This window comes from Dasypus novemcinctus, chromosome 14, assembly GCF_030445035.2.
Source record: "Dasypus novemcinctus isolate mDasNov1 chromosome 14, mDasNov1.1.hap2, whole genome shotgun sequence".
NCBI lineage: Eukaryota > Metazoa > Chordata > Mammalia > Cingulata > Dasypodidae > Dasypus > Dasypus novemcinctus.
This window is the reverse complement of record NC_080686.1, coordinates 103,800,251-103,823,586: the sequence shown is the minus strand read 5'-3', so window position 1 is coordinate 103,823,586 and position 23,336 is coordinate 103,800,251. Positions and strand designations below refer to the sequence as shown.

At 39.4% G+C, this 23,336-nt stretch overlaps 1 protein-coding gene across 1 annotated transcript in view; it reads left to right on the top strand.

Moving 5' to 3' along the window:
• The window catches only part of TRAPPC9 (trafficking protein particle complex subunit 9), a 762,741-nt gene that overhangs the window by 37,320 nt on the left and 702,085 nt on the right, over nucleotides 1-23,336 (top strand). The window contains exons 5-6 of the mRNA XM_071208051.1: nucleotides 1,556-1,582; nucleotides 22,295-22,416. Of these exons, the coding sequence (XP_071064152.1) occupies nucleotides 1,556-1,582; nucleotides 22,295-22,416 (149 nt within the window). The remainder of the gene's footprint in view (nucleotides 1-1,555; nucleotides 1,583-22,294; nucleotides 22,417-23,336) is intronic.

Genomic DNA, 23,336 nt, shown 5'->3' with positions numbered 1-23,336 from the left:
CTGTATTTTCTGCATGATTTTCCTGTAAACCTACAAGTGCTCTAAAAAATAAAGTCTATATTAAATAAAAGTTTTTAGCGTTATCTGGAAATCCAGAATTCCCAAGGTTCTGTGTAGCTGAACGTCGCTGGAGAGTTGGTCTGTTAGCTCATTGCCGCAGGGATCTGGTGTCATGGGAGAGTAGCAGTGGAGCATCCTTTAGCTCCTCTGGAGTGCAGGGTTAATTCTGTCTGTCTGCCTTGTGGGGGTGCCCTGAGAATCACCTGTGGTACTTGTTACGCATTGCACATGGCATGTAGTTGGTATGTGATAGAAAGTGCGCACACACACACACATAAATGTACTTTAGTGGTGGCTTTGAGCTTGGAGTGATGTTTATTCTGCATTTAATCATGGTCTTAAATAGGACCATCATCACTGGGTTTATTCTCTATAAACACAATCGAACAGATACTTTATTTTTATAATATGAGATAAGATTATATATGGGAGTTTTTTCGAGTACTTTATGGTTCATGAATTCGGAGCTCCACCAAGGGGATTGGAAATGGGTAGCTTTATATAGGGCAAACGTGGAAGCAAGTGAGGAAAAGTGAACAATGGGGGGTGGGGGTCTTGCAAAGTAGGAGGCAGATATCCTTTGGTTAGTGTGGTATGCTTGTCCAGTCGGACAAGCTACTGGACCCAAACTGGTTCATCGCCATATGCACTCTTATAGGGTGTATTCCACTGTTCCATTTCTTAGAATCCCCTGCAGGTCAGTTTTTGTCTTTTGGAAAATCTTTTCTCTGAAAGAGGTTCCTCCCAGCAAGGACCAATGCAGTTGGTCATTTTATTTCATTTAATACTGTGTTATTGGGAAATACATTTTTGAAGGTCATTAATGTGTTTAAAAGTGATCTTAACTAATGATAAACATGCCTTTTGAAAGCAGTACCTCTTAGGGTATGTTTTATCATGATGGGAAATTGCATTTTACAGAGAAGGCTAATTGGATCTCAATAATTTTGGATAGTTTAGTGAATGATCAAGGCTTTTAAAAGCTTCTTGATAAATATAAGGTTAATTGTTTTATTTTTTAAACAACTGTCTACAAAGCTACCTTCTGAAAGTTGGAAATCCTTGGTTTGCTTGATGAAGTGCACAATCAGCACGTGAATGATTTTAGGGAGTTAGTGATATGTTTCAGCATAGCCTTTCCAGGGTGTTGATGTATAGTCACACAAATAAATTAGTATTCTCTTGTCATTTGGCTTATTTGATGTAAATAAGATATTCTCCTGCTTCCTTAAGAAGATTTGGGGAGCATGAACTTGGAAAGTGAGAAGGGAAAGAGGTAAGGAGGTACTTTACAATTTTTTAGGAATGAGTAATGGTAGCATTTTTTTTCTTCTAAAGCAAAAAAGCACTGACCTTATATTGTTATTCAGAATTGCTTTCCTGATCATGTATCAGTGTCTCAGATTTTTCAAGGATATCTGAATTATGAAATGTGATTTAGAATCTTTAAAAGTAGTTTTCCAAATAAAAGACCATAATCTGTTCTTTTTTCCAGGGGCACAGGAAGTTCTCATTGACCCAGGTACATGATCTATGTGCTTAGTTTCTTTTCTTTTTCTTGTGGTTGTTGTTTTTTTAAGTGCTTGTTTCATGATGGTGTGAATGAATTGCTAAAATTTCTGGATTATAATCTTCAGCATTCTGATTTAAGTAACTTTAAATTAGAACTATTAAAAACGTGATTACTGTGTGGTGCTTGTATAGTGGGGCACCCTGTTTGTTGCTTTATGTTGTCTGTGGAAGAGGGGCATCCTTGCTCTAGCATGGTTAAGTGGATGATTTGAGAGGCGGGCTTTGATTTCTTGAATGCATTGAGCATGCTTCTCCAGGTAATTTTGAATTCATTCATAGTAATGACTTTGTTTTGGTTCTATGATTTATGCTCCTCTCAATATGAATTTGAATTCTCTACTGTATTTTGTATGTATTCTTAACAGGGAGAGACATTTTTTCCCTTAATACCTTCTGTAATTAATACAGCAAAAATCCCTTTATCACAGTGCTTACTTATTTCATGATAAGATCTGTTATTTTCTGGCTTAATCTGAAACAGTGACAAAGAGTAATTATTCTTAAAATAAAAAACTTCCTTCATTTGAAGATAGAAATCAGATTAGTTGTGCTTACATAAGCTTTGTAACCAACACATTTATTTTCATCTCATTGATGTATTTTTTTAATAGTAAACTTTATTTCAACTTAAAAAAATAAAATAACAGACAAAAGGCAGCTTAACAAACTAAAAAGAAGCATTAACTCTAAAAAATTCATTGATATCTGCTTCCATTTGCAAGCTTTTGTTTTAATATTCATATTAAATTCTTTCTCTAGGCTGATGGCAAGGTTTCTTGATGCGGTTTGTGGAAAGCAGCATAGAGGAAGGAAAGTAAACACCTCGTTCTGTTTTCGGGAGACCTGAGTTTAAAAAGAGCTTGCGGACTCCATCGAGGCACACTCAGCTCTCCGTCCTGAGACATTGCAGGGCCCTCGGCCTACACTGAGGCAGACTTAAGGGGGTGTTTGACGAGTTGGTATTTGACCAGTCGAACTTACTGAGCCCAAATCTGGCTAGTTACGCTTCACCTTGAGTACTAATTTCAGTGTGTTGATCACTGAGTTTGTAGAAGAAATAAAATGCTTATACCAATTAGAAGTGGCTTGGAGCCATAAGAAAAGTTTATTTGTGGAACTTTTCAAAATAAGTTGTATAATGATGACATTGAGTTAAGAGTACTGGGAATAAAAGTGAGGATGATTCTGCGGGGTTTTGTTATACAGGAATGTGTTGAGATCTAGCTATAGAGGTTAACTTCAGCAGGAAGGTCACAACAGAACCAGCATTTGGCATTTGATGGCAACTTCTGTAAAGGACCAAATGAGCAAAAAATGGACTTGATCTCTGCATACCCTAGGGAGAGCAAGTAAAGAGAATTGAAATTCTGTCCTTTCCCCTTCCACTCCTGCCTCAGGGGATGGGGTTCACCTGTGTCTTCTGACCTCCGCTTACTCAGGTCTTGGTACCTGGACTGACCAACACTTTGTGCTGCCCTTATGAAGATCTTACTTGGCTTTCAAGCGCTAGTTCTTTCCTCCCTGCTATTTGAACCCTTGCAAATATGTTGGTGGTATATATGTTGGGAGGGAATCATTTCACAGCTCCTAGGAGCAATGTGATTTGATTTTCCTTAGTCTCTAAATCTGAATAACGACCATTCTTTTATGGCTTAAAAACTTGTATAGCTCTGTAGAAAAGCCATTCACATGAAACTATTGCAAAATTGACCCACTTTCATTTTATTTTTGAGTTTTAAATGGATATAATATTTGAAGTAAACGGTTTCAGAATGTTTTTCCTTCCTGGTTTCTCCACAATTGTTTCCAAAACCATGAAGAAAAGAGTTTGAGGGTCTTTGGGTGTTGGCTTCATTGCACTTTTTAAGAACAGAGCGACTGCCTAAGGTAAAGTGATCTTTCGGCCAATTTCAGTTAACTCACATTTGTTTTTCCATTTTCATATTGAGAGGAGTTTCTTTTTGTTCTAAGGTGACTTTTTTTTGAACAACTTTAATGAAATATAATTCACATAGCATACAACTCACCCATTAAAGTATACAATTCAGTGGTTTTTATCTTTTTATTTTTTAAAGATTTATTTATTTATTTCCCCCTCCCCCACTGTTGTTCATTCACTGTGTGCATTCCTCTGTGTTTGCTTGTTTTCTCATTAGGTGGTATCAGGAAGTGATCCTAGAACATTCCGGAGTGGGAGAGAGGTGCTCAGTCTCTTGTGCCACCTCAGCTCCCTGGTCTACTGTGTCTCTTATTGTGTCTTCTCTGTGTCTCTTTTTGTTGTGTCATCTTGCTACGCCAGCTCTCTGCTCAGGCCAGCACTTCTGCATGGGCTGGCATTCCTGTGTGGGCCTGCACTTCACTCGGGCCACCTTGCTGCGTGGGCCGGCACTCTGTGTGGGCCAGCACTCTGCGTGGGCCAGCTCTCCGCTCAGGCCAGCCCGTTGCATGAACCAGCTTGCCTTCACCAGGAGGCTCTGGAAATTGAACCCTGGACCTCCCATATGGAAGATGGGAGCCCAATCGCTTGAGCCATATCTGCTTCTGAAGTCAGTGGTTTTTAGAATAGTCACAGAGTTATGCAGCCATCACCACAATCAATTTTTGGACATTTTCATCACCCCATCAAGAACACCCCACCTTCACCATACCCATTAACAGTCACTTCCCATATCCCCAGATCAAGGCAATCACTAATGTTCTTTATGTTTCTATTGATTTGCCTATTCTGAACATCTCATATAAATAGAATCATGTAATATGTTATCTTTTGTGACAGGCATCTTTCACCTGATGTTTTCAAGACTTATCCATGTTGTAGTACTTCATTTTTCTTTTTTCTTTTTTTTTTTTGGTGTGTGTTTGTCATAAAATTTGCCATTTTAAGGTTTTTTTTTTTGTGTTTGTTTTTCAGGAGGTATTGGGGATTGAACCCGGGACCTTGTACATGGGAAACAGGCATTCAAACCACTGAGCTACACTTGCTCCCCTTAAACAATTTTTAAGTATGCACTCAGTGTCATTAATTACATTTACAATGTTGCATTACCATCCACATGCTCCTTTGCCAAAACTTTTTCATCATTCCAACAGAAACTCTATACTCAATAAGTACTAACTTTTCATTCTGCTTTCCCTAACCCCTGGTAACCTCTAATTTACTTTCTGTCTCTATGGATTTGTTTATTCTAGGTATTTCATATATTTGGTATCATATAATGTTTGTCCTTTGTGGTCAGACTTCTTTTGTTTAGCATAATGTTTTCAAGGTTCATTTATGTTGTAGCATGTGTCAGGATTTCATTCCTTTTTATGGCTGAATAGTATTGCATTGTATGGATATACTGCATTTTGTTTATCCATTCACCTGTTGATAAACATTTGAATTGTTTCCACTTTTTGGCTATTTTGAATAATGGTTTTATGAAATTTCTGTAAAGTTTCTGTGTTTTCTGTTCTCTTGGGTATATATCTAGGAGTAAAATTGCTGGATCATATGGTAAATCTGTGTTTAACTTTTTGAGGAACTGCCAAACTGCCTTCCACAGCGGCTGTACCATTTTACATTCTAATTCCTCTACATCCTTTTCAACACTTACTATTATCTGTTTGATTAAAGCCCTCTTAGTGGTTTGTGAAGTGGTAGCTCATTGTCATTTTGATTTGTATTTCCCTAATGACTAATGATTTTGAGCATTATTCTTAAAAAAATTTTTTTTTTAAATTAATAGATCACAATGTTACATTAAAAAACATAAAAAAAGAAAAAAACATAAGAGGTTCCCATATATCCTACTCCCCACACCCCACCACATCATTTTTGTAAATTGTATTTTTTGAAGATATATACATCACACAAAAAAATGTTAGACTAAAAAACATGAGGTTCCTGTATACCCTCCACCCATCCACCCCACTCCTCCCACACCAACAACCTCCCTCATAATTGCGGCACCCTTGTCACACTCAGTGAACACATTTTGGGGTACTGCTGCACTACACAGATAATAGTTTACCCTGTAGTTCTCACTTTCCCCCAGTACATTCAGTGGGTTATGGGAGGATATATAAAGTCCAGCATCTGACCCTGCAATATCATTAAGGCAACTCAAAATCCCAAAAATTCTCCCACATCACATCTCTTCTACCCTCTCCCTGCCCTCAGCAACTACTGTGGCCACTTTTTCCACCTCGATGCTAAAATTTCTATTACTTGTCACAATAGTTTTATAGTAGAATATCAGTAAATCCACTCTAGTCCATATTTTGTTCCTCCATTCTGTGGACCCTGGGATGGCGATGTCCCTTCTACCTCTAGATCAAGAGGGGGCTTAGACTCCACATGGATGATGGATGCAATTCCTCTGCTTGCAATTGTAGGCACTCGATTCCTTGGTGTGGTGGTTGACCATCTTCACCTCCCTGTTAGCTGACCTGGGTAAGACCAATGAACCAGAGAGTAGGAGTCACCACTCTGCTGAGGCTTAGGGACCAGTTGGCACATGGGCAGAGAAGAGATTCAAGTCTCCTGAGTATGCACCATCCCTAGCGCCAACCACAGGTTCAGTAAAAGTGACAGAAGAGGCATGTGTAGAAAAGTCACATCTGAGTCCAGCTCTGTCACACTCAGGAGCACAAATTCCAAAGTAGGGCCCTCTGACATGGCACAGAGCTCCAAATCCATCTGCCGTGATTATATACCCTGTGGATCTCCATAGCCTTCAGGAGAATCAGTACCTAGGGTTGTATCTATTTTAGCTTTTTCTGGGGTCCTGCTGAGGTGTGCGTAAACGTGACCCTTCTGATGACCTCCTAACTCTTTTTAGAAGACTCTTAGCCATATTAACTCATTTGTCCTTGGCCATTTCCCCCTTTTATTCAAGGTCAAAGAGTAGTTTTTTAAAAATTTCTTTGTCTTTATTTTTTTTAATGTTACATTTAAAAAAATGATGTTCTCATATACCCCCCCCCCTCCCTCACCCCACTCCTCCCATAACAATAATCTCCTCCATCATCATGGGGCATTCATTGTACTTGGGAAAATACATCTCTGAGCACTGCACCACATGGTCAATGGTCCACATTATAGTTTACACTCTCCCCCAGTCCACCCAGTGGGCCATGGGAGGACATACAGTGTCCAGTAACTGTCCCTGCAGTACCACCCAGGACCACTCCAAGTCCTGAACATGCCTCCACATCACATCTCTTCTTCCCACTCCCCATCCTCAGTAGCTACCATGGCCACTTTCTCCATCTCAGTGCTACATTTACTTCCATTACTATTCACAATAGTTCCAGAATAGAATATCAGTAAGTCCACTCTAATCCATAGTCTATTCCTCCATTTGTGGACCCTGGGATGGTTATATCCACTTCACCTCTGTATCAAGAGGGTGCTTAGATTCCACTTGGATGATGGATGCAATTCTCCTGTTTGCAGTTGTAGGCACTCTTGGCTCCTTGGTGTGGTAGTTGACCTTCTTCACCTCCCTGTTAGCTGGCTGGGGTAAGTCCAATAAGCCAGAGTGTAGGAGTTGCAAGTCTGTTGATGCTCAGGGCCTGGCTATCACATGGACAGTCCAGAGATTCAGATCCCCTGAGTATACACTAAACCCCAGTGCCAACCACAGGTCCGGTAAAAGTGACAGGAGAGGTTTGTGAACAAAGATGACATCTGAGTCCAACTCCATTACACTCAGGAACACAAACTCCAAAGTAGGGCCAACTGACATGGCACTGAAGTCCATCTGCCATGACCATAGAACCTGTGAGTCTCTGTAGTCCTCAGAAGAACCAATACCTGGAGTTGTATCTACTTTAGCTGTCTCTTGGACTCTGCTGAGGTGTGTGTAAGGGCGACCCCTCTGATAACCTCCCAGCTCTTTTTTGGAGACTCATAGCCATATAAACTCATTTGCCCTTTCCATTTCCCCCTTTTATTCAAGGTCAAAAAGCATTTTTAACTCCTGATATTACATGTAGGCTGAGATATTCTGCTGTTCTGAGTTGACCCTTTAATTCAAGGTCGTTCTCCATCCACATCATCATCATCTGGTACTTGGTCAAAATCCCTTGGTGCCAGGGAGGCTCATCCCCAGGAGTCATGTCCCACGCTGGAGGGAAGGCAATGCATTTACATGCTGTTTGGCTTTGAGACTTGCCACAACTGAGCAACATGGAGGCTCCCAGGAGGTAACTCTTAGGTACCCTGAGGTTCTAGGCCTAGTTCTTATTTCAGGCACACATGCTCACAAGCATAGTCATTAGCATCAAGGGCTCATTATTGGACCATCCTTCCTTATTCGTCTTGCCATTGGACTCGGGGGATTGTTGCAAAGAGCAGTTTTTAACACTTGATCCAATATGTAGGCTGAGATGAGCATTATTCTTGTGCTTAGGGACCATTTGTGTATCTTCTTTGGAAAAATGTCTATTCAGGTCCTTTTCTCAGTTTTTAAAAAAATTTATTGAAGTATGTCATACATAAACATTCATAAACAGTAAGTATATAGTAATAGTTGTGATCCTACAAAACAAACATATAACATCATACAGGATTCTCATACCTTACCCTATCAACAATACCTTGCATTGTTGTTAAACATTTTAAACTAATGATTAAAGAACATTATCAAAATATTACTACTAACCAAAGTATTTTTTCCCCATCCCACCCTATTATTATTATTTATTTTTATATCATTTATATATGAACATATATAAAGAAGAAGTGTATAGTAGAAGTTGTGAATTTACATAGTAAACATGCATAACATCATATAGGGGTCCCATTGATCAACCCTCCACCAACACCTTACATTGTCATGAGATGTTTGTTACAAATTATGAAAGAATATTGTCAAAATCTTACTGCTAATTATAGTCCTTATCTTATATTTTGTATTTTTCCCCAACCCACCCTATTATTATTTTTAAAATATATTTTTATGATGGAAGTTGTAAACTTATAAAACAATCATGCACCTGTGCAGAATTCCCAAACAACACCCCCCTATCAACACACCACATTGTGGTAGAATATATGTTACAGATAAGATAATATCTGATCATTACCATGTCCATAGTGTACATTTGGCACACATTTTCAATACTGCTCCATTATCAACACAGTATATCTGTGCATAGATGCATGAATATTACAGTATTGCTGTTAACCACAGTTCATAGGTCACTCCAGTTGTATTTTTCCCAGGCTTATTCACATTCCCACCACCCTGCAGTAGTGATACACATTTGCTCTAGCTCACAAAGGACACTCTTGCATCTGTACCATCAACCACAATTCTCATCCACCTCTGGGTTTACTGTGCTATTCGGTTCCTAGATTATTCCCTAGCATTCTGTCACCTGGCATTTACATACCTAGACTACCATTTTCAGCCACATCCCCATTTATAAACTAGCTGTTACTCACTATGTGTTGCCATCTACTCTATCCATTTCTACACTTCTACAGTAAAGCTAATTAAAACTTGTACATACATTAAACCTCAGTAGTCCATCTCAGTCCTCCTCTTATCTCCTTTAAGAATCCACCACCTATCACCTGGTCTTGAAGATATTTTCCTTCAATTTATTCTAGAAGCTTTATAGTTCTTGCTTTTAATTTTAGGGTTTTGATCCATTTTGGGTTAATTTTAGGTAAGGTATGAGATAGGGGTCCTCTTTCCTTCTTTTAGCTATGGATATCCAGTTCTTTTAGCACCATTTGTTGAATGGACTATTATGCCTGAGCTGTGTGGGTTTGACAGGTTAGTAAAAAATCACTTGACCATACATATGAGGGTATGCTTCTGAACCATCAGTTTGGTTCCATTGGTCTATGTGTCTGTCTTTATGCCAGTACCATGCTTTTTTTTTTTTTTTTTACCACTACAGCTAGGCAATATGATTTAAAGTCTGGAGATCAGAGTTTGCTTTTCCTTTTTAAATGTTTCTGGTTTTTCAGGACCCTTATCCTTCCAAATAAATTTGATAATTGTGTTTTCAATTAAAAAATATGCTGGTGGAATTTTTTTTTAATCAGGATTGCATTGAATCTGTATATCAATTTGAATAGAATTGATGCCTTTATGATATTTAGTCTTCCAATGCATGAGCATAGAATGTTCTTCCAGTTATTTAGGTCTTTTTTGATTTCTTTTAACAGTGAGTTACAGTTTTCTTAATATAGGTAGTTTACATCGTTGATTAAGTTTATTCCTGACTATTTGAGTTTTATCTGTCTTATTTTATTATCACCAGTCTTTTGATACTTTGTTACTTTTATTGATAAAATCTTCATTTCTAGACTCTCTTCCAGGCCTCTCTCTCTTTTCAGGCTCTAGCACACCCTTTAGTATTTCTTGAAAATCTGATCTCTTGGTTAGAGTTACTTTTGTTTCTGTTTACCTGTGAATATTCTAAACTTGCCCTCATTTTTGAAAGACAGTCTTGCTGGATGTAAGATTTTTGCTGGAAGTTTTTTTCTTGTGGTATCGTAAATATGCCATACCATTGTCTTCTTGCCTCCATGGTTGCTGGTGAGAAATTAGCACTTCATCTTATTGGGTATCCCTTTTATATGTTATGCATTGCTTTTCTCTTGCTGTTCTCAGAATTCTCTCTTTGGTTTTTGCATTTGACTTTCTTATTAGTGTGTGCCTTGGAGTTGGTCTATTTGGATTTTTTCAGATGGGAGTACCTTGTGCTTGTGCTTCTTGGAGATGGATGTCTATGTCCTTCAATAGGGTTGGGAAATTCTCTACCATTTTTTCTTTAAATATTCCTTCTGCCCCTTTTCCTTTCTTTTCTCCTTCTGGAACACCCATGACACATGTGTTTTCATGTCTTTTGCTGTCATTTAGTTCCCTGAGACTTTGTTCAACTTTTTCCATTCTTTTCTTCATCTGCTCCTTTTTTTTTTTTTTTTTTATGTTTCATTGATCTATGTGTCTAACCCTTGGTTAATACCACATAATCTCTCTCTCTTTTTTAAAAAGATTTATTTTTTATTTATTTCTCTCCCCTTCCCCACCTCTCTCCCCCAGTTGTCTGCTCTCTGTGTCCATTTGCTGTGTGTTCTTCTGTGTCCACTTGGATTCTTGTCAGGGGCACCCAGAATCTGTGTCTCTTTTTGTTGTGTCATCTTGTGTGCCAGCTCTCCGTGTGTGCAGCACCATTCCTGGGTAGGCTGCACTTTTTTCGTGCTGGGCAGCTCTCCTTATGGGGCGCACTCCTTGTGCGTGGGGCTCCCCTATGCGGGGGTCACCCCTGCGTGGCATGGCACTCCTGGCATGCATCAGCACTAGTCATCGGCCAGCTCATCACATGGATCAGGAGGCCCTGGGTTTGAACCTTGGACCTCCCATGTGGTAGGCGGACGCCCTATCCATTGGGCCAGATCTGCTTCCCTTCATCTGTTCTTTTGTATGTTCGCTTTCAGAGGCCATTTCTTCAAGATCACCAATCCTTTCTTCTGTTTCTCATATTTGCTATTATATGATTCCAATGATTTTAAAATTTCATTTATTGTGCCTTTCAGTCCCATAAGATCTGCTATTTTTGTATGTATGATTTCAAACTCTTCTTTGTGCTCATCCAATGCCTTTTTTTCTTTTTAATATTTATTTTTTTAAAATTTATTTCTCTCCCCTTCCCCCCCTCCCCAGTTGTCTGCTCTCTCTGTCTACTACTCACAGTGTGTTCTTCTGTGTCCACTTATATTCTTGTCAGTGGCACTGGGAATCTGTGTCTCTTTTTGTTGCATCTTCTTGCTGCATCAGCTCTCCGTGTGTGTGGCACCATTCCTGGGTAGGCTGCACTTTTTTCACATGGGGCGGCTCTCCTTATGGGGCGCACACTCCTTGCATGTGGGGCTCCCCTACACTAGGGATACCCATGTGTGGCACAGCACTCCTTGCATGCATTAGCATTGTGCGCTGGCCAGCTCACCACATGGGTCAGGAGGCCTTGGGTTCGAACCTTGGACCTCCCATGTGGTAGGCAGATACTCTATCAGTTTGGCCAAATTTGCTTCCCCTGATGCCTTCTTAATATCCTTAATCTCTTTAGCCATCTCATTGAGTTTATTAAGGAGATTTGTTTGAACATCTATGATTAGTTGTCTCAACTCCTTTATGTCATCTGGAGGCTTATCTTGGACAGGTTCAAACTTTAGCTCTTCTTAGGGTTATACCTTAGCCAGCTGAGACTGCTAATCAGTAGCTGAAATCGGTGGCCAACCGTCTCCTCTTCCCCTGTTTTTGGGAAATGGAGCTTCCAACTCCAGCCACAGAGTAGCTTCGGGGATGGCTTGTGATGCTAAAGTAGGATGATCATCAACCTCCGTGGCTTGGTGTGTAATTTCCTGGAGATGCTGGTGCAGGTCCTCCCAGCTTCCTCCCTGTTGGAGGTGGAGCTGGGGCCTAGGCAAGAGCTGCAATGTGATCTGTATTGAAAGAAGCCTGTCCCTACCAGCACTGTGATTTTCAGTCCTCCCTGCTTTCCCTCTTGCCAGGTGTGGAGTTAAGATGGCGGCTCTCGGCTTCTTTCTGAACTGGACAGGCTCAAATTTTAGCTGTTCTTAGGATTATACTTTGGCCTGTGGAATTTACGCATCAGTAGCTGAAATTGGTGCCAGCCGTCTCTTCCTCCCCCGTTATTGGGAAATGGAGCTTTCAATTACAGCTATGGAAGAGCTCCTGAGGCGGTTTGTGCCTCCCGTGGAGAATGAGCACCAACCTCCATGGCATGGAGTGCTCTACTTATGAATCTTCTTTGCACATGGGCAGTTTTCTCCTTCCATTCCTTCAAGTGTGTTGTGTGATGCTCTTCTTGTTTCCTAGATCCCCCAAACAGTTGCTTCAGCTAGCTCCAGAGAGCTCTGGGTGTTTACTAATTGCTCTGGAGCTGGAGCTGACTCTAGGAGCTCCTTACTCCCCTGCCATCTTACTTGTTGTCCCCTTTGCTCAGTTTTGAATTGGATTGCTTGTCTTTTTAGTATTGAGTTGTAAGGATTCTTTTTATATTCTGTATGCAAGTCCTGTTTTAATTTGCCAGGGCTGCTAAAACAAATACCACAAACTTGTTTTGGCTTAACAGCAGGAATGTATTGGCTTACAGTTTTGAGGCTAGTTAAAGTACAAAATCAAGATACAGGCAAGGCTTGCTTTCTCCGTGATGACTGTAGCATTCTGGTGGGCTGCCGCTGATGCTTGGAGTTCCTTAGGTTTTATCTTTGCCTTCCTTCAGGTGACAAAGTTCTCTCCTTTTTGTGCTTCTCTGAGTTTCTGTTTCTCTTGACAAGACCACCCTACTTCAGTTGGCCACATTTTAAAAATTGCATCTTCAAAAGAACCTCTTTGTAAATGAGTTCATACCCACAGAATAGATTAAGAACATGTTTTTTGCTGGGGTATATAACTCAATCTAGCACAAATCCCTTATCAGATATAAGTCTTGCAAAATATTTCTCCCATTCTGTGGGTTGTCTTTTTACTTTCTTGATGTCTTTTGAAGCATAGAAATTTTTAAATTTTGGTGGTGTCCAATTTATCTGTTTTCCAGATTTGTTGCTTGTCACATCTAAGATCTAAGGTATTCTTGTATAAACCTTATGTATAGAGTCATTCGATCCTCACGTCAATTCGAGGAGATAGGTACTGTTGCTATCCCTAGCCTATAGAAGAGGAAATTGAGATGCAGAGAGGTTAATGGACTTGTTCAAGGTCACATCTAGTAAGTGGTGATATGGGATTCACAACCACGAGTTTATCACCAGCATCTATTTTAACCACCATACTGGAAAGGAAACCATTGCTTGCTTGTTGTCTTGCCAGTGTTTTCCTCCTTGAGGACCTCATCTCTGTGTTCACCTTGTGGAGCTCAATGTTGGTTTATTTGAGGTCTAATGGAGATGGATGCAGTGCTATCAGTTAATTTCTGATTACCTACCCTCCAGTGATGAATATTGTTAGTTGACTGATAAAGTTGGCCTTAAGACTTCTTGATCATCTCGCTAAAAGTCAAGTCATGACTGTAGAATGTCAAAGGAAGTACCTGATTTCATTTTATTAACCAATGACATAAAAATCCCAATGTAGAAGTGTATTGTAACCCCTCCACAGTAATTGTTGTCTTCCTTTTGTTTCATTTGTTTCCTCATTGTGTCTAGGATATTCCTTCCTGAGCAGCAGATTAATTAGAACAATGTGCTGAGTTCAAGATTTTCATGAAAAGTAGGAACAGAATTTTGACAATGGTAGCCATTGTTCATTTCACAGGGGAAAAGATAATATCAAAATGACTCTAATCTATTTTTAAAAGACTGGAATTTTAAAAGAGTTCCACAAACCATACAAAAGCATTTCTAGTAATTTTAGATCTCTTAGACATATTATGGTTACATAGCAAAGTAAATTCATTAACTAGACTTCACAAGAGAAGTATAATATTTATTAATTGTCTCAGTTAAAATATTTAACCTTGGTTAAAGTAATTAGTGCCTGTGAGTAAACAAACTGAATTTATATGCAATATGTGGGCAGACGTCCTATATATACTTATACCAATTTTTCAGTGCATTTTTTTCATTTCATCAGTGTTCTAACTTTAGAATTCTATTTAAAAAATCATCACTTTATCTAATGCAGTTTGGATTGAGTTTATGCGATTTATGTAGAGTTCCAATGTCTCTACATAAATTTTTCCTCTCATTATATTGAGTTAGTGTCAGAGTTTTAGGAACTGTGATTTCTAGGCCTTTTCTTCTTCCTGTATTTGAAATTGGTTATGATTTTCCTTCCATTTCTTGAGTATTCTTTATTCAATTAGAATTTGTGAAAATGAACTTGTGTTTTAATATTTTGTATATATTTCCTTAGAAACTTGGTCTATTTGTGCTTTTAAGTTTCCAATTTATGAAAATTTAAATGTACTCATTTGTGTTATTTTTCATTAGATATTTATTTAATCTCTTTATAATTCTTTTAATTTTTCCCCAAGGAGTGAGTAGGTATAATTCACCCTTAAAAAATATACCTTATTTTCATCCTTAAAAAATATACCTTATTTTTTCCCTTATTGTGGAAGTTGTGTTCATGGTTGAAAATTCAGAAAATAAAGATAAGCAAAATCAATACATTAAAATGTACTATAATCTCTCCACCTAGAGTTAAGTTGTAGGAAGTTTTGGGATTGGGAAGTGTGAGTTCTCCACCTTTTTCTCCTTTTTTAAGATTGTTCTGGTTATTCTGGGTCCCTTGAATTACCATATGAATTTAGGATCACCTTCTCAGTTTCTGTTAAGAATCCAGCCAGGAATTTATTTGTAGATCAGTTTGGGGAATATTGCCATTTTAAGAATAATAGGGGAAGCAGATGTGGCTCAACTGATAGAGCATCTGCCTAACATATAGGAGGTCCAGGGTTCAAACCCAGGGCCTCCTGGCATGTGTGGTGAGCTGGCCCATGCGCAGTGCCTCCTGGCCCTTATGATGAGCTGGCCTACGTGCAGTACTGCTGCAGGGGTGTCCCCTGCATAGGGGAGCCCCACTTGCAAGGGGTGCACCCTGCAAGGAGAGCCACCCTGTGTGAAAAAAGCGCAGCCTGTCCAAGAGTGGCTCTGCACATATGGAGAGCTGACACAGCAAGATAACACAACAAAAAGAGACACAGATTCCTGGTGCCACTGAGAATGTAGGCAGACACAGAAGAACATACAGTGAGTGGACACAAGAAATCAGACAATGGGGCGGGGGGTAAGGGAGAGAAATAAAAAAAAAAAAGAATTAATAGGTCTTCTGGTCCATGAACATGGTATGTCTTTATTGAGGTCTTCTTTAACTTCTTTTAACAATGTTTTGTAGTTTTCAGAATATCATTTTGTTCTTTTATTAAATTTATTCCCACATATTTTTCTATTGCTATTGTAAATGGAATTGCTTTCTTAATTTCATTTTCAGATTGTTCATTGCAAGTGTATAGAAATGCACCTGATATTCGTGTATTGATCTTGTATCCTGTAACCTTGTATAATTTGTTCAGTAGTTCTTACAGTTTTTCATGAATTCTTTAGGATTTTCTATATGCAAGATTATATCATCTGAATATCAAGATAATTTTACTTTTTTAGTAATCAGAATGCCTTTCCTTCCTTCCTTGCTTCCTTCCTTTCTTTGCCCAGTGCTGTGGCTAGTACTTCCAGTACAATGTTGAATGGAAATGATGAGAGAGGGCATACTTGTTTTTTTCCTCATCTTAGGGGAAAGCATTTAGTCTTTTATCATTAAGTATGATGTTAGCTGTAGGTTTTTTTAGATGCTCTTTAACAGGTTGAGGACATTCCTTTCTCATGAAGTGGTGTTGAATTTTATCAAATGCTTTTTCTTTGTCTGTTGAGATGATCATGTGGTTTTTGTCCTTTATTCTGTTGATATGACATGTTACATTAATTGATGTTTTGGGATGTTAAACCAACCTTACATTTTTTTGGAGTTTTGTCTCTGACTTCATAGGATATTGGTTTATGGTTTTCTTTTCTTATGATGTCTTTGTCTGTTTTTTTGTATCAGGGCACTATTGGCCTCATAGAATGAGTTGGAAGTGTTCCCTCTTCTCTTTTTTGTGATTTTTTATTCATTTTTTAAAATTAGAAACGTTGTGAGCTTACAGAACAATCATGCATAATGTATAGAATTCCTGTACATCACCCCTCCACCAAACCTTACATTGTTGTGGAATACTTGTTGCAGATTATGAAAGAACATGATCAGACTATGACCACTAACTGTGGTTACCATATACCTGGTATGTTTTTTCCATACACCTCCTATTATTAACAGTCTGTATTAGTATTATGCATTTGTTATATTTCATGGGAGAATATGCTCATATTTGTATTATTAACCACAGTCCTTCTTCTAACACATGGTTCACTGACTTGTACATTCTCTCCAAAGTGTGCACTCAGTGGCTCTCACTTTCATCATAGAGTTTTCCAGTTACTGCTTCAGTAAATCTTTGGATGTTTTCCTTAGTCCAAAAGAAAAAATCCCATACCCACCTATTATTGACCCTTAGTGTTGATATAGTACCTTCTTTGACATTGATGCAAGAATATTACAATATTGTTAACTATAGTCCATAAGTTACACTACTTGTATTTTTCCCAGGCATCACTATATTCTTACCACCTTGTAATAGTGACATGCAGTTATTCTAGTTCATAGAAAAACATTCTTGCATTTGTATTATTAACCACAATTCTCATTCACTTCTGGGTTCACTATGTTATTCAGTCCCTAGATTATTCTCTAGCTTTCTTTCATTTGACATTTACATCCCTAGACTCTTCTGTTTTTTGGAAGAGTTTGTGAAGGATTGATCTTAATTCTTTTTTAAACATTTGATAGTATTCAATACTGAGGCCATCTGGTTCCAGGTTTTTCTTTGTGGGGAATTTTTTGATGACTGATCTTTGTTATAGGTCTATTCAGATTTTTTTTTCTGGTGTTGGGTTGGTAGTTTGTGTCTTTCTAGGAATTTGTTTATTTCATCTAGATTATCTAATTTGTGATTGTTTATAATATTCCCTTACAAACACTTTTATTTCTGCAAAGGCTGTAGTAGTCTCTCCTCTTTCAGTCCTGATTTTAGTAATTTGAGTCTTTTTCTTGGCCATTCTAGATAAATATTGTCAATTCTGTTGATCTTTTCAAAGAAACGGCTTGCGGTTACATTGATTTTCTCTGTTGTTTTCCTATTTTTCGTTTAATTTCTTTTCTTTTAGTATTTCCTTACTTCTGCTTGCTTGAATTTAGTTTGTTCTTTTTTATCTAGTTTCTTAAGGTAGAAGATTAGGCTTTTGATATGAGATTTAAAAAAAAAATTCAGATATAAATTTCCCCCTAAGCTCTGCTTCTGCTACATCTTATAAGTTTTAATATGTTGTGTTTTGGTTTTCATTCAGTTGAAGTTTTTTCTAATTTCCCATGTGACTTCTTCTTCTTTGACTTATTGGTTATTTAGGTATGTGGTGTTTAATGTCCAAATATTTGTAAATTTCCCGTTTCCTTTTGTTATTGATTTGTATTATAATGTATTGTGCTCAGAAAACATACTTTGTATGATTTAAATTTGTTTACATTATTGACTTGTTTTATGGCTTAGTGTGTGGCTATCTGGGAGAATTTTCTGTGTGCACTAGAGAAGAATGTGTTTTCTGCTCTTGTTGGTGAGTGCTCTGTTATGTCCTGTCAGTGTATAGTGTTGTTGAAATCTTCTGTTCTTATTTTATTTGTTCTGTAGAATTTTTGTGATGCTTCTTCTGCCTTTTTCTCAGCTTGCTTAAAAGCCAGAGCTCCTTCAGTATTTTTTCCTGGGTCAGTTCCTTTTTAATTCTTCTTTTTTTTTTGTCTTTATTTTTTAAATATTACATTAAAAAAATGTGAGGTCCCCATATATCCCCCACCTGCCTCACCCCACTCCTCCCCCCCATAACAACAATCTCCTCCATCATCATGAGACATTTCATTGCATTTGGTGAATACATCTCAGAGCACTGCTGCACCTCATGGTCAATGGTCCACATCACTTTTGATGATATTTCTCCAGGGTAATTCCAGGATTTTTACTTTCTTGGGAAAAAAGTCAGATCCTCTTGTAGACTTGGTTCTTTAATAGGGTCCTGGAAGCTGTCAGTAAGCCTAAACTGTGACTTGACTCGGACATTCCTCTTCTCATGATGCTCTGATGGTGCCTTTTTTTTTTTCAGGTATCACGGCTTGAACCTGATATATGGGAAGCAGGTGTTCAACCACTGAACCACACCCGCTCCCCTGTTGGTGACTTTTTAATGACCATGCATACCTCTGCAGTACTGTCAGTAGTTCCCACATTGCAGGTCTCTCTGTCTTCTTTTTGCAACAGGATAGCATGTGAAAGGGACCAAGGCTAGTGCTAGCCTGCCAGCAGTTGCTAGAATTATTGCCACACTGACACTTGCCTTATCTAAGCTCATTTTGTTCTTTTCTCTTTATGGTTTTGCCTTTCTCTTTTCTGCATCATTAGCCTTTGCTTAATTCCTCTTATTTTTCTTTGTTCTACCTCTGTGTCTGTTTGAGTTTCTAGTTTTGTGCCTTGTGTAGAATTTTGCACAAAATAGGAACTCAGTCACTGTGTCTTGATGAATTATTAAATGATTGTTGAGTCCATACTTGAGAACCTTGGTGGTGATGTCTTTTTCAATTTTTTTTCCCACTTGTTAATTATGTCCTTTCTTTTTCTTTCCTCCAGGCTGGGTTTTAGCCTGCCTGTGGCGTTGATTTTCCATCTGTAGGCTGAAGGTGTGGGTCTTGATGACTCCTGGTTTAACCAGTTCATGATGATGTTATATATAGGCTGTCAGCACTTGATAGATGTCAAAGAAGAACAAAGTGCTTGCAGACTAGTATTTTCAGAGCTTGTTATTTTGTCATTGAGGGAAATGAAGCCAGTCTCATCTGCTCGGGTCTCTTGAGCTACGTTCTTGTGACCTTCCTGGAGTTGATGTTGTTCTGGGTTGCCACGTACGCAGCGCATGCAGTACTGCTTTAGTCCTGGAGTTAAGTTAATCATTAAATGAGTCCTCATTACCAGTAACGCCCTTTCTCCAAAGAGCATTTACTCCTGCTCTGTGGGGGCTTCTCCAAAATTTGATTGTTTCCTTCTTGGGCTACCCCTGATCTTAGCCAAAAGGCTGAGAAGCGATCCTGCTTGGACTAAATGATGTATCATATGAAGAATGAAGGATTCCTTTCTGACTTCACACTATCCTTCCCTTCATTTCTCTAAGATGAGAAAGAGTAAAATTCATTAGAAAAGATGTAGTTTATTACAGCTGTAAGAGAAATCAAAACTACCTTGATTAAATATTATTTATGCCAGAAACAAATGTATTATACATATGAAAAATAAGGCTGATATACTATCTGGTAGTACAGTGGTTAAGAGCATAGGCCCAAGGTTGGGTCCTTCTTAGGACTAGCTAGCTCTATTGTAATCTTGAGAACCAGTAAGAATATTTAACCCGTCTCAGATCTTGTTTCCTCACTTGTGAAAATGCAGTACACTAAGAATCCTTCTGTCATGGAGTTGCTGTGGGTTGTAAAGGAGAATCTGTATGAAAGTTCTAGCACCTACCCTGATTCCCTGTAGGTGTGAAATATTGTTTCCTTTGTGTGGCTGCATTACAACCACTGTATCCACTCCCATTGCATCGAAGGGTAACTTGGGGCTTGGAAATGGAATTCTTTCTTGGTTTGTTAAGTATCTAAGGAACTGTGCTGTTGGAGCTTGCTGATTTGAATCTATTGTTTTTTTCTCCCTCACCTCTCCCCACTTCCTTGCCCTACTCTTTTTGCTGTCTGTGTCCGTTTGCTGTGTGATCTTCTGTATCTATTTCTCTTTTTGTTTTCTTTTTTTTTTTTTTTTAAAGATTTATTTATTTATTTAATTTCCCCCCCTCCCCTGGTTGTCTGTTCTTGGTGTCTATTTGCTGCGTCTTGTTTCTTTGTCCGCTTCTGTTGTCGTCAGCGGCACGGGAAGTGTGGGCGGCGCCATTCCTGGGCAGGCTGCTCTTTCTTTTCACACTGGGTGGCTCTCCTTACAGGGTGCACTCCTTGCGCGTGGGGCTCCCCTACGCGGGGGACACCCCTGCGTGGCAGGGCACTCCTTGCGCGCATCAGCGCTGCGCATGGCCAGCTCCACACGGGTCAAGGAGGCCCGGGGTTTGAACCGGGGACCTCCCATATGGTAGACGGACGCCCTAACCACTGGGCCAAAGTCCGTTTCCCTGTTTTCTCTTCTTGTCTTTCTCCTCTAGGATTCACCAGGATTTCATCTTGGGAACCTCTGATGTAGAGAGAGGTTCTCTGTCAGCAGTGCCACCTCAGTTCCAGGTTTCTGCTGCGCTTCACTTTGACTCTCCCCTTCAAGGTGGAGAGTCTCTCTTTTGTTGTGTCATCATCTTGCTGCATGACTCATTTGTGCAGGCACTGGCTCACCATGCGGGCATTTGGCTTTGCTGTGCGGGTACTCGGCTCACCATGCAGGCACTGGCTCACTACCTGGGCACTTGTGTGGGCACTCAGCTGACCGTGTGGGCACTTGTACAGGCACTCGGCTTACTGCGTGGGCACTGGCTCACCACATGGGCACTCACATGGGCGCTCGGCTCACTGTGCAGGCAGTTGGCTCACCACGCAGGCACTTGTGCAGGCACTTGGCTCACTGTGCGGGCACTCAGCCTGCACGTGGGCACTGACATGGGCACTTGGCTCGTCACGCAGGCACCCGTGTGGGCACTCGGTTCACTGTTCAGGAACTCGGCTCACCATGTGGGCACTTGGCACACCATGCGGGCACTGGCTCGCTGTGCAGGCACACTTTCTCTTCTTCTTTTTCACCAGGAGGCCCCAGGGGTCGAACCCAGGTTCTTCCGTAGGGTAGGTAGAGGCCTTACCACCTACCCTTGCCACACTTACCATATCCGCTTCCCTGAATCTGTTCTTTAAGAGGTATATATTTTGATATTTTTCCCCCCAGCATGCCCTTCTCTATTATTATTTATAGTTCTGTCTTAGCTCTTGCGACTTTTACAAAATCAGAAGGAAACAGTCCTAAACTACCTGCTTCTTCACAGTTATCTGTTATAATTCTTTCTTCCCTTACTAGATAAGGACTTTGCGTATGGAATTTCTTTGTTCTTTTTTCTTAGAGGCTCTCTGTCCGTTTGTCCATCATCATTCATCCATCTATCCATTTATCTATCCATTCATCCTTCTTCTGTCTTGTTTCAAAATGCAGCTGCGGTGGCTTAGAGAATTACCAAATGAAAAATAAGTAGGTGGGGAAATTGGACCAGTATGGAAAACAGGGATAAGAAACAAGCTTGCCTGGGTGCCGAGGCGCGCATGAGATGCACTTCTTGGTCCTGTGCGTTTGCTGGAGATGGCACGAGGGTATGGTGCTCACGGGAGAAGCTGACCGTCTGTAAGACAAACAAGAGGCTTAGGAGAAGCCGGACTTTTCTGCTACTGAGGCATGGGAGAGTATTTCTCTTTTTTCTGTCAGAGTTCTACCTGTAGTTGGTTACATTCTTTCAATGGAAATTTCTCCAAAACCCTTCCCCATGTGAGTCTGATGGCTGAGAAATTAGGTGGCTCTGCTTATGATGGGGTGTCAGAAACAGAACACAACCACCACAGGAGGAATGCTCCTACTGTGTGTGTTCAGCGCCTCACAGTTCAGAGAATGCTTTTAGGTCTTATCTCCTTCGAGGGCATTCATGTCTTAAAACTGGGAGATAATCATGCTGACTTGACTATTGCCTTGAAACAGCTCGGCTAGATCTTGCTAACATGCTCCTTTTATAGAGTGCATCTCATGTTCTTTAATAAACAATTTAAACAGTGAGGAACCCTTACTCCGAGTTACCGTTTAATGCAACACTTTGGTGGTAAGACTATTGTGGTAAGATATAAGGTATGGAGCATTTTAAAAATATTTTGTTATTTAAAATTCAGTAGGGCATATTTAAATTTTATCTTATTTGTGTCCCTCTTGTAAAATAACCAAGATACCAAGACAGGAAAAAAGATGATTTCTTTTCTTCCTCTTGCAGGTGCCCTCACCACCAATGGCATAAATCCTGACACCAGTGCTGAAATTGGGCGTGCTAAGAACTGTCTTAGCCCTGAAGACATAATTGAGAAATATAAAGAGGCCATTTCCTATTACAGCAAGGTGATTTAGTTGCTTTGTACATTTTAAAAATATAATTGTATTGTTTGTATAATGCTGTGGTATCTCTTAATTTTCTGTTCCTATAAGTACTTGTGTATTATTGCTTAATGTCTGTGTAATACCATATGCCTAAAAATGTTTTTTTCTGATTCAAAATAATGCACACTTAATTTAATAAAGTTGAAAGAAGAAAAAAGGATATAGCCCCAGTATTCGAGATAATCATTGCTAACATTTTTTTTTTTAAGATTTATTTATTTATCCCCCCTTCCCCCAGTGTTTTTATGCTTGCTGTCTGCTTTCTGTGACTATTCGCTGTGTGTTCTTCTGTGTATACTTGTCTTCTTCTTAGGCAGTACTAGGAACTGATCCTGGGACCTTCTGGAGTGGGAGAGAGGTTCTAGTCTCTGATGCCACCTCAGCTGCCTGGTCTGCTGCGTCTTTTATTGTGTCTCCTCTGTGTCTCTTTTTATTGTGTAATCTTGCTGTGCCAGCTTACCGCTTGGGCCAGCACTCCGCATAGGCCAGCTTGCCTTCACCAGGAGGCCCTGGGAATCAAACCCTGGACCTCCCTTATGGTAGACAAGAGCTCAGTCACTTGAGCCACACCCACTTCCCATTGCTAACATTTTTATATCTATCTTGTCTTTCTTGTCAGTGTATATTATCTGTATCATAAAAATTGGTGAGCATATTATAGTTATTTACTGAGGGATGGCCTATATTTTTCATTAGTCATACTATGTGTTTTTCTATGCTATTAAATCTTCGATGGCATGATTTTTAATGACCCTGTATAGCTTATCATCTTGTGGATACACCATTCTTACTTTGGACATCATACAAATACAAAATATATACATGGAAATGTATTTACTGAAACACTGAAAAAAAGGATCTCCATGAGCATAGTAGAGTGG